This window comes from Lissotriton vulgaris, chromosome 1_1 (assembly GCF_964263255.1).
Source record: "Lissotriton vulgaris chromosome 1_1, aLisVul1.2, whole genome shotgun sequence".
NCBI lineage: Eukaryota > Metazoa > Chordata > Amphibia > Caudata > Salamandridae > Lissotriton > Lissotriton vulgaris.
The window spans coordinates 661,971,083-661,985,818 of NC_141685.1; the positions used below are offsets into that span (position 1 = coordinate 661,971,083).

At 38.1% G+C, this 14,736-nt stretch overlaps 1 protein-coding gene across 4 annotated transcripts in view; it reads left to right on the forward strand.

The window, feature by feature from the left end:
- Nucleotides 1–14,736, forward strand: part of COL11A1 (collagen type XI alpha 1 chain) — a 393,450-nt gene that overhangs the window by 319,926 nt on the left and 58,788 nt on the right. For all 4 annotated transcript variants that reach the window (XM_086954309.1, XM_086954306.1, XM_086954313.1 and 1 more), the window contains 5 exons: nt 5,499–5,552; nt 5,834–5,941; nt 9,789–9,842; nt 10,448–10,501; nt 13,529–13,582. In XM_086954309.1, coding sequence (XP_086810435.1) covers nt 5,499–5,552; nt 5,834–5,941; nt 9,789–9,842; nt 10,448–10,501; nt 13,529–13,582 — 324 coding nt within the window. The remainder of the gene's footprint in view (nt 1–5,498; nt 5,553–5,833; nt 5,942–9,788; nt 9,843–10,447; nt 10,502–13,528; nt 13,583–14,736) is intronic.

Here is a 14,736-nt window from a genome sequence, read left to right on the forward strand (position 1 = left end):
TTCTTGGTTATAACTTTTGTCCTATCACCTCATTCCAACACTAAGTAGGCTCAAGATATTTTCATGACAGACCGCTCAAAGGCCAACCCTCCACCTTTGTTTTATAATTCTTACTCATACAAATAAGTCTCCTTGTAAGGCTTTATTACTTATTTTGCATGTTTTAGAAGCTTTCCGAGAAAGTGGCCTATAATAGACACGTAGATTCCTAACAAGTAGCAAGTAAATTCACATAAATGTTAGCTTCTGAATTGCCTGATAAAAGCATTCATTGCTTCATTCAATAAAACCATTTGAATCGTTAATAATAGATGTAAGAAAACAAAGTTTGGGATATTGCTTAAAACACAGGAGTTCATTGAATCGATGCCAATGGGGCGTCAATGTGAGTCTCCCAGCTTCCTTATGAAGGACTGCATTAGGATGGGCTAATTAGAACATTTCAAAGAAGTGGAGAATGTTTTATCAAGACACTCATCAACCTACTCTTCATTGTTTACATTTCCAACAATCAAATAGTCAGACACAAATATTTGGAAACAATTTCCTAAGCTCAGTCCAGCACAATCTGTTATTGATCATTAATTCCCAACCAGGCCCATAGCAAAAGTGGCATGCCATTAACAAATGAGAAACACAACTCTCCATGGAATTTCGTTAGCTATGAACGAATCTCTCAGATATGCCTTATCTTCCTGCAAGGGCACTGTTAGCATATTGAAACCCACATCTCATTTATTGTTGTCTCATGAGACCCATGTGAATACAGTGAATAATACCTTCTTGCAAAAATCCCTGAATGAGAGCATAAAAACAACAAAATATGTCCTTGCTAAAACCTGGAGAATACTGTGTAGTTGTATAAGGGTGTGCACCTATGTAACATTGCATTACACTTTAAAAGATACAAGTTAAAACCACACACAGCCTCACATTTTCCATTGGAGTTCTTTTATTTTCACAAAGAAGGCTTCTGAGAAATCATGGTACAAGATACATATTAAGGACCCAAATGATGTTTTCAGCACAGTCTCTTTACATGAGTGAAAGTAGCAATAGATGTGGTAGTTAGAACTGCTATGTTTGTTTAATAAAAATAGTATGTTAGTGTTTTTCATTTACTTAGACACAGTGGGGTGATCTGTGTTGATCAAACCAAATAAAAGGCGAATCTTACTAAATCCAATGATAATTATACATAGGAAGACAAATGGTACAAGAAAAAAGATTTTCACGCTTCAAAGAATTTGCAACTGCACATTAAACATATTTCTGTATTGACTGACATACTTATAAAGCACTCGATTGTCGAGTTTTCTTCGCTCTAGAAGTGATTTTTTGCCATTGCACAGGCTCGCTCGTTGACCAGTTTCTTAAAAAGAGGCCTATTTGACTGTAGTCTAGTGGTAGTAGGTAGCATATTCCATAATTTTAGTATTTTAGGAGGCTGTACTAGCCCTGTGTTGGCTGACCTACGATTCCATCGTGGGGAGTACCAAGAGAATACATTCTGAATGTCCGTGGCTCCCCCACCATATAGTGCTTTATGCACCAGACAAATAGCTTTGAATTCTAATCGGTGTTGGACTGGGAGCCACTGAAGCTGCCTTATACTGGCGAGCATGGGATGGTATTTGGGAATATGAAGTAGTGCTCTTGCTGCTGCATTCTGCAAAGACTGCAATTTGGCAGTCTGTCTTTGTCAATTCCCAGAAATAGCGCATTAGCATAGTTGATTTTCAAGAGGACAAGAGCTCCTATTACTGTTTTCCTGAGGTTCAAAGGAATAAACGACATGATTTTTCGCACAATTTTTAGTGTGAAGAAACAGGAGGAGGTTAAATGATTGATTTGTTTAGCAAACTTTAATTCGTTGTCAAATATTATTCCAAGGTTTCTTGCCTTAATAGGAACGGGGCAGTTACCCACCTCAGATGGCCACCACAATTGGCTCTATACAGAAGGACCCTGCCCAAACTCAATGACCTCAGTCTTCTCAGTGTTAAGCTTGAGAAAGTTTAGGTTCATCCAGGCCATAAAGGATTATGGACAATTCTGAATACTAGCGGCTGTGGCGTCCACCCTCTGCATGACAGGTACAACTATCTGTGAATCGTCCGCATATGAGATTAGCGTAAAACCATGATTTTTAATTAATCTGGCCAGAGGGGTGACGTATATGTTGAACAGCGTTGGAGACAAAGCCGATCCCTGTGGTACTCCACACGGGAGACAGATGTTTTCTGATTTGCGATTATCCCCATAGATCATCTGTCCCCTGGATGCCATAAAAGATGATAGTTAGGTTTAGGGTGTATCTTTGACACCCATTACTTTCAGCTGCTGCATCAGTACTGCATGGTTAACAGTATCAAATGCTGCTGATAGGTCAAGCAGGATGAGGACGGCTGTTCCCCCACATCCATCTTTCTACAGATCTCCTTTGTGGCCATAATCAGGGCTGACTTGGTGGAATGGCGAGATCTGAAGCCATGTTGGGGGGAATCTAGGTGGTTGTTACTATCTAGGTAGTTGGTGAGTTCCATGTTAATTGATTTTTTTTAGAATTATAGCTGGTATTGGAAGGCCTGAAATTAGGTGAAATGGTATCACCTCAGTAGGATCCAAAGTGGCTTTCTTCAGGATAGGCCTAATACTTGCCTTTTTCCAAGACTACGAAAAGGTCCCCGAGCTGGTAACCTCGTTTAAGAGCACTGATTTTTCTAGAGACCGATGCAAGATGGAAGGGGGATCTAGGTCAGTAGGAGTTCCAGACTTGGGCAGTAGTAACAGATTATTTACCTTCTCTATCGTTAGAGTAGAGAACCTTGACAAGCTGCTATGAGTTGGATAATCCTCCACGGTATCTTCATTTTTTTCAATAGAATTAGGTAACGTCTTGTTATAGACTGTCTGTACTTTAGTTTGAAAGAAGATAGCAATCTCATCAACATAGTTTTGGTCAGGTGTAAATTGCTTATCCTGCTGCCGCTGAGATAAAACCGTCACTGTTTAAAAGAGCTCCTTCAAGGAATTTTTGGCGGCATTTATTTTTGTTGTACAAAATACAGTTTTCGCTTTTTTTATAGCTGACTTGTTTTCCTCTAGAACTAGATTATAGGCCCCTTTACCGTCCTCACTGTAATCTGTCCTCCAATGCTGTTCAAAACATCTACATTTGGATTTATTGAGTCTAATGAGTCTAAGAACTGCGTTATACCAGGGTGCAAAGTCCTCGTTTCTTTGAAAATTCTTTTTTACTTCTGGAGCTAGCAGACCTACTGATGACCTAATCCAGTCATCAAATTTGCTAGCTGACCAATTGGGGTCAGAGACATATTTAGGGGGGTTCCTTGCACGGACTGCTTACAATTAACTTTTTTGAATTCTGTTCCAAGGTCGAGATTTGACCCAGGGTAATCAATTTCAATGGGGACTGCTAGTTCTAGGGATTAATATGTTAAAATATATAGCTTTATAACAATTCCATACAAGGGCAGTGTATTAACCAACACAATGTTAGGGTTATTAGTAAATATGCCATCCAGGGTATAGCTTGCCTTATGCGTGGGTTCAGACACAATCTGGGTTAGACTGTATCCTCTAAAATAGTCCACCAACATGGCAGTAGCTACGTTGTGGTTTGCTTGTAGGTGGATATTGAAATCTTCTGGAATGGTAAAAGTAGGAGAATCAAAACAAGATTCTAAGAGAGTCTGGAGCGAGTGTGTAAAATAAGAAGTAGACCTGGGAAAGACAGGGAGTTGTTACTTTTACTGTTAAAAATCACAACCTTCGCTTCCAGTTGTTGAGTGCGCTCAATCCCAACTTTATAATAAGACCGATATATTATTTAGCTATACCCTCCCGTTTTTTCCCTTGCCTTTCTGCAAAGGCTTCTTGATAACCCGCAGGAATAGAGATATTCCAATCAGGTTCAAATTCATATCTATGCTTTATCACAGATCTAGTGTTCAGCAAAATACACCTAACTGGATCTGCAGTAGAGCACTGAGCGGTGCTGCCACCTGTATGGGTGATCGCTGGACTGGTGTCTTGGTAAGTTGGTGTTGCCAGAGAGAGGGGCAGTACCCTTGTTGGCTTGATCAGATGTATATTTGCTAAGCGAATACATAGCTGTAAGGCCACACAAATTACATTTAATTGGACCTTTGTTCCCATACTCTATCAGTATGGTCGGGATGTGGCACTCACTGGTATTGCAACTGAGTAGGTGATCTCTTTTGTAGCTTTGGGGGGAAAAATGGGTAGTGGTCCTGGTGCTGGGTGCACTCTGGGCACTGACGGGCGCAGACGGGCTTGCTTTTGCACGCAGACGTGCGCAGATAGGTATGCCCGCAGACAGGCAGATGGGCTTGCTGGTGGCGCAGTCGCGCCATTGCATGCTTTAGAGATCTGGGCAGAAAACACCTACTGCGCTGACCTGTACAGGTGGGCCTGCTCTTACATACGGGCACTGCGGTTGCGCATGCAGAGATTAAAAAGATTTAAAAAACTATTTAAAAGAGAAGTTTTGCAAAGTGCAAAGTGGAAGCTGATAATGTTTCAGCTCTCATCAGTGATAAAGCAAGTTCGGCAGAGCGGTATGGCTAGGGCATTAATCACATCACCCGCAGCGCGGTCGTGCCATTGCGTGCTTTAAAGATCTGGACAGAAAACAGCTAGTGCGCTGACATGTCCAGGCGGGCTAGCTCTTACATACAGGAACCGCAGTTGCGCATGCAGAGATTAAAAAGATTGAAAAACTATTTAAAAGAAAAGGAACATATTTATTCCTGTATATAATTTAAACATTCAATTACCTACCACATTAATTTACTTCCATGATAAGCAAGATTGTGCTTTTATAGGTGAACACTATCCTCAGACATGAGAGAGCCTTTTCAGACATCTCCGAAGAACTTGGAGAATGTGTATTAGTGCAATCCAATCCTTCACCTGTTGGACACCAGAGGGATCATAGAACGATTCCTCTGGGTTAATATTTGAAAAGTTTCAACAATTATTTTTCTATTGGGACTACAGTTTCAATGTACAATTCGTTGGGTTATAAGGTTGAATTTTCCTACAGGCATTTGGGAACTCGATCACATCACAAATGGAAACATGACGAAGAGTCAAAACATCTTGCTCTCATTGCTCACAGCTCTACCTGCCATCACACAATTCAATGCATTTAAAAGATCTCCACATGATGTTGTGCTTTTCAATGTTTAATCCTCTAGAGAACCTTACCAAGACAACTATGTTCCTTAATTGATTGAATTGTGAAGTTAAAATCTAGAGTTCCTTAATCATATTTTTATTCGTTTGTACTTCTGTGCTGTTGAATTATCCCATGGAGGTGCTGCACAATAAATGTTCCATTACTTTGAAATCCAGAGTCTGGAAATAGTTTTAAAATATTAGCAAGGATAAAAGGGAACAAAACATATTTAGTGTTTAGATACTAATTCAATCTAATGTTTTCCCATCAGGGTGAGGCAGGTGAAGCTGGTAATCCCGGACCGCCAGGAGAAACGGGCATTGGAGTAAGTATGCAGCAACGGCAATTGAAATGTGTGCTTAAATATAAGATATTAGAAATGTAAGTACTTTATTCATGCATTTCCTGTGACTCTTTATTCATTTGAGTCCTTATTCTTATTTGTAAAATAATGAATGCAACTGATTTGCAATCAGAAAAAGTTATGTTAGGATTATTGTGGTAGAATTAACATTTTCTGGTAAGAATCAATGAAGTGCATGATAAATGTCCTACATTTAGTTTTTCACAAACTTTGATACATTATACATCATTTACATTTTGCAGGGCCCTAAAGGTGAAAGAGGAGAGAAAGGGGAAGCTGGTCCACCTGGAGCTGCTGGACCTGCTGGTCCCAAAGGACCACCTGGTGAAGATGGTCCTAAAGGAAATCCAGTAAGTGAACCACATCACACGTATCTAAAGACCCTCATGCACACACACCTCCACACACACACATAGGCACTCACATCAATAAGATGCTGAATCAAATATATATTTTGTATTCTTCAATGAATTTCTATTTAGAAGCTGTGAGGGACATTATTGTCATAGAGTTAATTTCCGTAAGAGCCCATAAGTACGTCAATGGATGATGTTCTTCACCATTAGTAAGAAAGTCTTCTATGATATTTGCAAGTGTAGAATGTGTTCTTCTGACTTTGTCTAAAGGCTGACTGCTAGTTTTGTAAAAAGGTTATCACCCTTGTTATGCGCCTTGAGTTGCTCATTGAACACTCGTTATATTATTTGATGTAGAGCTGTCAGGAGTGGACAGCCTGGTAATTGCTTAGGATGTTGAAACTGACAGATTATCATTTAGTGATGAAGTAATTGCTGCATGTTTCTTTTAGTCAGGGTCAGGGTTGGATTAAAAGATTATTCAAGTATATGATGTATGTTGCTAAGGACAAGAGAATTACACTTTCCACTCCTACATAGAGAGGAGCCATAGGTTATTTAGGTGTTTCCACTCTTTGTATGTAAGAGCCTCACCAGTAGCCAATGTCAGTTTTTTAAAAAAGATACATAAAATAGACACTCTGCTACATCCCACTTTTGAGTGTTTTGTTAAGACTAAGATTATAATATAGGGTTGATTTATGATTGTGGAAATATAACAAACAGTGAGTCATATATTACGAAAAGTTTTGTAAGTGGTTAAACAGTTAAATATCAATTGGAACATGGAGATGGCAATTCTGTACAACTCTATACCGTGATTTTATTCAGAAATCAGTAACAAAGGAGCAGCTAATGACGATGCATCACACAAATCACCAAAGGGGTCTATCTATCCATAGCCCTCCATTTAACTCACTTATTATACTGCTTACAATTCACTGAAATCTACCCAATTAGTTCAAAAGTGACCCAATTCTCTCCTTACCTAAATAATTACCATTGACCACACCACTAGTAGCTATACCATCTGTAATACCCTGAAGTCAGGCTGGAGAAGACCACATGTTGATGTGAGTGCCTCGTATATTTTGGGCTTCATACCACTCCCCATCACAATCACCTAACCTCCTTCATGATGTAATCTAGCTACATCTTTGATACCGTCAACCATTGCATACTCTTTGCAACTCTGCTAAGATAGGCATCGCTCACATAGAAATGTATCAGGCTATACTCCTGTCATATTGATCAACTTTATTTGGTTCTTTATTGCCCCCCCCCCCCCCCCAGCGTCATTCACATCTTCCACAAGAATATCCCTTTAAGAGCTCATTATATTCCACTCACCTTACATTAACATGCTGACATTTCCTCAGATGGGCTTACATACTGTCTCTTCTTCCTCTTCCCATCTATTTCCCATCATAAGCATTTGTAACTGGCTATCTCAATATCATCTGCTACTGGAATGCCACATGTTATAGCCAAAACGGACACACATAAGAGCATATTTCTCATAGTATTTCTGCTTTTCTACTATTAACTCCTGGAATATGTCCTCAGATTGGACACTGACATCATGTGCCACCTTTTCAATCCTCTCATGGTCATCCTTTAATGACAGGCTGTCTCATTACATGAGCAGGTTCCACTCTAACTCTGCCATGTTTAGGGCTTGATTTACAATTTGGCAGATGGTCTGTACTCCATTGAGATGCTGCAGGGCAATATCTATACCATCCCTTCAACCATTCAATGTAACCAGGGTATTCAACCGTATCTAACGTATAGTTTGACCAACTATGAAAAATATATGTTGACACGGTTTAGATTTAATACCCTCTTTCGCCTGCTTACATTTCCGAGGACACAAGACTGGTCTTCCTCAATTATTAGGTGTCCATGCAATGGTATCTTGGAACAATCTAACATTCATGTAGTACTGTTCTGTAAGTTCTATGATGTACCACGCAAACACTGGTTACTGCCAATATTGCTGACTCAAGGTCTAAGGAGATGCCGACCCGTGTTTCTGGTTTTACAACATCTAGAAACTGCATCAAATGCCAAAAGTATTGCTATGTTACTTAAATTTCTTTTTTAAATACGATGTTCTTACGACCAACCATAGTCTCAATGTTGTATTATAATATTTTTCCCTGGAGTCTTGAACTGTCTAATTGTTTCTAATTCTGAAAATATATTGTTAACGGGCAGCACCCAAACTTTTTATTTCTTCATCTGTAGTTATAATAAGACTCTATTCGGTAATCGTAATTAAATCGTTTAATATTGATTTTAGCTTGTTTTCATGTTAAATATGATGAAACTGTATAACATGTTGAATGCTTTTATGATTTTATCCAGTTCTAAAATCGAATAAAGCTTTTACTTACTTACTATACCATCCCACGGGACATCCGCCTACCAAATTTATAGTCAACTGCCACACCAGCAGACCACTCTCTACATTGACCAGAACAGCCTTTATAGTAGTTCCTGTGAATATTGGAACATTTCAGTGCCTTCTGTCTTGATGGCTGACCATCAAACCTTTCACCTTTTCAACAGCAACCTCCCGGAGCAGGAGTTTGTTTTATAAAATGACCAATGGCCTACATACCCTGGTAGTTTTCTCCCTGTGTTTTGGGGGCACTATTGCTTTGTTACTTTTACTTACCATCAGGTTTTCCTGTTACACAAGACCTTATACTATCCAACCTAGATGGGATGGACAGTGTAAAATCCTTAGGTTGTTGGAAGAAGTCTTCTGTCGGTGGTGCTGACGGGCTCTGTTGATGGAATACTTATTGTCCCCCCGAGTCTAAATGAGGCAGACGGCCTGGGGTTTAGCAGACAGGGTGCTCCGTCATGTTTGGAAAAGATTATCCGTTGTTCAACCTCTAAATCAGGCCCTAACTTATGCCCTCTCTCTAATAATTTAACATATACTTACAACATCCACCAAATGCACTGCCTCATGTATGACATAATATGTATGTTGTACTGGCACTTAACCACTAGAACATTCCCCCACTGAGCCTAAGTCCTCAATGCAACTGAAACATCTGTGGAATTAACCTGAAGAAAAGCGACCTAATACTACTTGGTATTCAACTGGACAGACCTCTTCCCTTATCCATAATTAATGCCACTTTCTTTTAAGTATATCACGATTATTCTGAGTACTTTGAGCTGATACATCAATTGTCTTATACTGTCTTGCTTTCTGCTTCCTTTCCACTATGCATTGAAAATTCACATATAACCCTTGCAAAGCATGAATGTTTAAGAGGTAAGCCAAACTCATATATGTTGCTGCTGAGGAACCCAACTGAATTGTTTCACATCCTTAAACAACACCTCTTTATAGAGATAGGCAAAATTCCTCAAATTGCATTGTCTGCTCTAAAGACAATCTCATGAAATATCCATCAGACACATTTCTAGAAAAAATGTAAATATTAAAAATTGCAAATAAAGTCCACTATTTCCCCCTTTCAGAAGGGAGCACATAATAGCTTGAAAAATGCTTTGTTCTGGTATAGGATGGGGTACAAATATCTAGATTCTGAAACATCACAAGAAAACTACTCGGGTGGCACTTCCACAATAATATACATATTAGCCATTATCCCACAAACAATATTTAAACGTGTTGTGAAATTACAGTCATGTGGATCACAGGGGTAGATGCTATCTTTATTTTTGGTTGATTTATTTATAATAAATTACTTAATTCCTGAACTTATATGTATACAGGATTGCTATAATAGGGACACTGCTTACACATATGTGAATGACTTTATTTACCTACTTTCTTTGCCTATGTCTTTAGGGTCCAGTTGGCTTTCCTGGTGATCCTGGTCCTTCTGGAGAACCTGGTCCTGGTGTAAGTTTGTGAAATCTATCTAAGTCCAATAATTGAAACTAGAATAAAATGATATGTTGAATATTATAAATCTACAGTATTATTAGGAAGCACACAAAGATGAAATGATTTGAGGGCCTTTTAAATTGGGAGCCACTCATATTCAGAACTAAAATTAAAGTCTATCTTTCTTTTTTCCATCATTTTTCTCTCACAAAAAGTAAGCATGTTTGTTCTAATTTTGACTTAAATGAGCAACAGTCAACATGATGTTTACCCAGAAATGTTGGCATAGAGAAGAAAGATTCTTATTTTTCTGTCCAGGTACTCATTTTCCTCTGACTCTAGAAAAGGTTGTAATTACATATCTACTCTTGTTTATTTTTCTGTTGTGAAAGCTTATTTCACCTATTTATACTTAAATGAGAGAAAGTTTGCCTTTTATTTTCTAGAAATAGTGTTAATGATTCTTCATTGAGCTGCTCCATCTCCTCTGCCTCATGGGGCGATTCATATACATTAATGTGTTCTTCCCTTTGAGGAAAATGCATTCCTTTGCATGTATGAGATGATACTTGAAAGCAAAATAATTTCATACTTAAATATGGTTTTCCTTCATTTCCTAGGGACAAGATGGGTTGTCCGGTGACAAGGGTGAAGATGGGGAGCCTGGCCAGCCTGTAAGTACTCATACTCACATGATTGTATCACATTGTGATAAATTAATACAACTCAGCCATGTTTTAAACAACACACCCTTGTTAGCAGACTTTAGCACTTTCAGGTTTTAAAGCTTTATAACAAATTGCGGCACTCTTTAAACATTCCAGAGAGGGAAATGAATTCAATAATTGGAATATATAAACACATTGGTTACACAAAGATCTTTTGTGTTTGTTGTATTGATAACATCCAAAATTCAATGTCCTTTACAGGACAGAGGCATAAAGGTTTGCTAGCAGTGGGAACTAATGGAGTTTATCTTACACTATAATAGCATCAGGCGTCTTACAGTGGTAATCATTCTATATGGCATCATTTCAATAAACTATGGTCCATTTTTGCTGAGGCAAAACTGTGTATCTCAGTAAAAGTCGAAACAATTTCACAGACTGATGGTTCAAACTCAATATAAGGGTATTTACATCCTTGTCAAAATTGCATTTCCACTACTTCTGACCCATTCTTATTCCTTATGATATTTTCTCATCCTGTGTTGTGTCTGAGCTGTTTTCCTGCTACATGCAACAATCAAATAAACATAATTAAAACAAGGGCCATTAATAAAGCAAAATAATGATTTGAAGAAATAATCCCTGGGTTCAATTCACAACTTTCTACCTATTTTGCATCTAAACTCTGCTCTGATGCTAACAAAGCATGGTTAAATGTACTTGACACAGCATGCTCAAATAAATATATTGTGAGAATATATTTTGCATTCTTGCAATATTTCAAAAGAACTTTAATATCTCTCTTCCCCTATTCTTCTCTGAACATAGCATTATGTTCTTTTACTCACTGGAATAAACAAATCCTGCCTACGATTGTTGGTATTCCTCAAGTATCTTTTTTCTGTTAGGAGATTAGTAATGGAATTTCACTGAGTTACCAAAGTGATAAACACATTGATAACACAGTATATTCAATGCCAAATGTTTTTACCTCTTCATAGTCCTTTAAGAATTTCCACAATTCACTTCATTGCCTTTAAAGAAGCTACAGTCATTTAAAAAAAAATCAGATAAGATAAATGAAGAGAGAAAGTTGATGTAAGGACTTTGGAGATAAGGCTTCACACACAAATGAGGACAGTTTACTTTAAGGGCCAGATGCACGACTCATTTTACCTGTAGCAAATGGCCCATATTGTCATTTGCGACCGGTTAAATGCATTTTCCTATGTACAATCCTATTTTACGAGCTGAGGATGGAGCCGATGCCCATGTGCAATGTGGTCCAAAGGAGGAGTCACCTATCCCGTGACTTCCAAAGACTTTTCAGGACAAAAACAAACTGTAAACATCCGGGCCCAACACTAGGTGGCGATCTATGCACAGTGTGTAACTCTGCAGCTCCACCTGCCAAGAACAGATGCATACTGGTAGTTAGCATTTTCCTTGCAAGGCGTTATTAGGAGTGGGCATGTAAAGGGCGTCTCTTCCTAATAGTGAGTCGCATTGGTATGTATGAATGTTTTGCACCTGGGAAAGCAGTCCCAAAACATGTGCATATTACCACCAATTTTAAATTAGTGGTAAGCCATTCGCAAACAGGAAGGGGTCCCCAAAGTACCCCTTCCCCTTCATAAATGGTGGTGGCAACATTTTATCAGAGCTGTCAGTGGCCCCAAGGACTACTTTAAAGAAATGAAAAAAATACTTTTCATTTTTTTTTTAAATGCATCCCATTTTCCTTTAATGAAAACAGGCTGCATTTAAAAAAAAAAAAGCATCTTTCATTAAAAAGCTCTCAGACCTGGTGGTCTGCTGACCCCAGAAGGCCACTTCCCTTCGAGTGCCAACAATTCCCAGTGGGTCGAAAATTGTGACCTGCCTCATTCATATTCATGAGACAGGTCCCCTGCAACCAATTTGGGAATCACAAACAGTGTCTGAGACACTGCTTTACATCAGGTTTTGAGACATACAAATTATGAGTTGCTAAAAAACGCAATTTATTAGTTGTAAAACCTGACGGTCGTACACATGGCCCCATGTCTTTTAAGTTGGCTTGTATTGTTGACATGAAGTAAACTCTCCTGAAATGGTTTTTGCAGATCTTGTTGTAATTTATCTGAGCAATGTTTGATGCGTTCCAGTCTTATTGACCTTATTTAAAATGTAACAGGGCACTCTTTAGGCATACATTGGACCTGATGTTGCGCTAGCAAAATGACCCTCACTAATTATTGCTTTTGAAGAAATAAATTTTCTGAAGACAGATAGATAGTACACTGAGGACTTTGATCCGAGAGAAAACTCTTTCATGAAACTTTAGAGGACATTGATGCCGATCCTAAGATATTCAATCCACACAATAGTCTTGTCTCATAAAAATATCTAAGCCCATTTTTGTTTGTACTACAGTGCCTGTGTTCTTGATGATATTTTAATAGCAATGGCACCTGCTTGAACAATGCTGTTTGGAATAAACCCCAGCATTTCCCCTGTTGGTGTAATCATATTCCTCAACTTCTAAGGTCCTCAATTTGAATATCCCTACTAATCCCCATTATTTCCCCACACTGGTCTCACGATTATTGGTTGTCCTAGTAATTCTTTGGGTAGGAAGCTGATCGGATTACTTAATCTTTTTCGTTTTAAACTCTTGATGATATCTTGGTGGTGCTGCTGATTAAGTAAAATGCCAGCATTCACTCTTTTTGGTGTCTTCAGATACCTTATCTTCAAAGGCCCTCCAATATAAGTGACTGGTATTAACCCCATGTGTGTTTGTATTTGAAATATAATATTAACTCCTTTAAGCATCACCTGTTCTTTGGCACCCCCAAATCAATTTGTTACTGATGTTAATATTAAATTCAACTTAATGCTGTTGAAATGCTGGAAAGTAAGGAACCATGAATTAGTAAGCTTATTTACTGTATTGTCTGTAATGAAACATTTTAAGAAAGAGTAGTAAATTGTAATTTCTTGTGCACCATATTCAATCATGATTAATTAAGTATTTCTTTAATTCTACAGGGTCCTCCTGGTCCTTCTGGTGAGGCTGGTCCACCTGGTCCTCCCGGCAAGAGAGTAAGAAATGAATTTTAATTTTACTATTAAATATTTGCTCAGAAAGAAGTATGAAATGTGAGCTGCACACTTGTTTACATCTTCACAGATAAATCACTTGTTTCCACTTTCTCAACCAGAAGTGCTTTTTCTCTATGTTTGCAGCAAAACTCAGAACTTTTTTGATCTCTCAAGGAATTTCAGGAGTACTTCAGAAAAAACTATGATAGTCATCATTTTCTAGGAGGACTCACATGAGTAACTTTCATGCATGCAGAATTTACAGTTGGAAATTTGTGACGACGAGATTGTAATGAAAACATGCATTAACGCAGTGTAGCATTTTTGTATTTCTTCATCGTGAAAGCATTGTTTCTCAATGGAGAAATGCTGGAAGCAACAAATCCATTAGTATGAATAGCTACATCTCCATTTAAATCCTGGTAACACACTTATTTCAACCCTTTAATAGAGTAAACTTGTATACCTTTGCAGGGTGAGACATTATTTGCAAATTGTTGTTGACTACCTATGAGTATGTGGAAGTTCACCAGCTGTAAAATGTTGAGCCACCAATAAACACCCACAAAAGTGTTCCTATTATTACATTTGTGAATGTTTAAATTCCACCATATTAATGTACTTTCTAAATTCACAAATACAATCTTAAGCATGAATACTTTCCATACCCTTATTAGAGATTTTGTTTACTCTTAATTTGAGCTTTGGTGCCCCAAACCGATGGTGAATTGGAAAATAGTCCTTTTTTATTTTAAATATTCATCAATTAAATTTCAAGTTAACATCAATATTAATTCCATCAAGTGCATTCCTGATTTAATGGCATGTGGTCAAATAACCAACAGAATAATTACCACACACAATTTTTTTTTAATAGACCATTCTGATACTTAAAAAGGCTAACATTTTTCAAATGTAGGGTATGACTAAACTTGACCTGATGACTTTCACATACAATTTCACATGTACTTCCATATGGAAATTCACTTTGGAGACAGAAATATCAGTCATCCATAAAGGTGAGGCAGTTGACAACAGAATGACCTTCTGGTCACATGTTTGAATCACTGAAATGTCACTCTGGACATCACTTGATGCACCTACCAGTATTTCCCTTTGCTTCTCATCATATACAGCACACAGTGTAGGAAAGT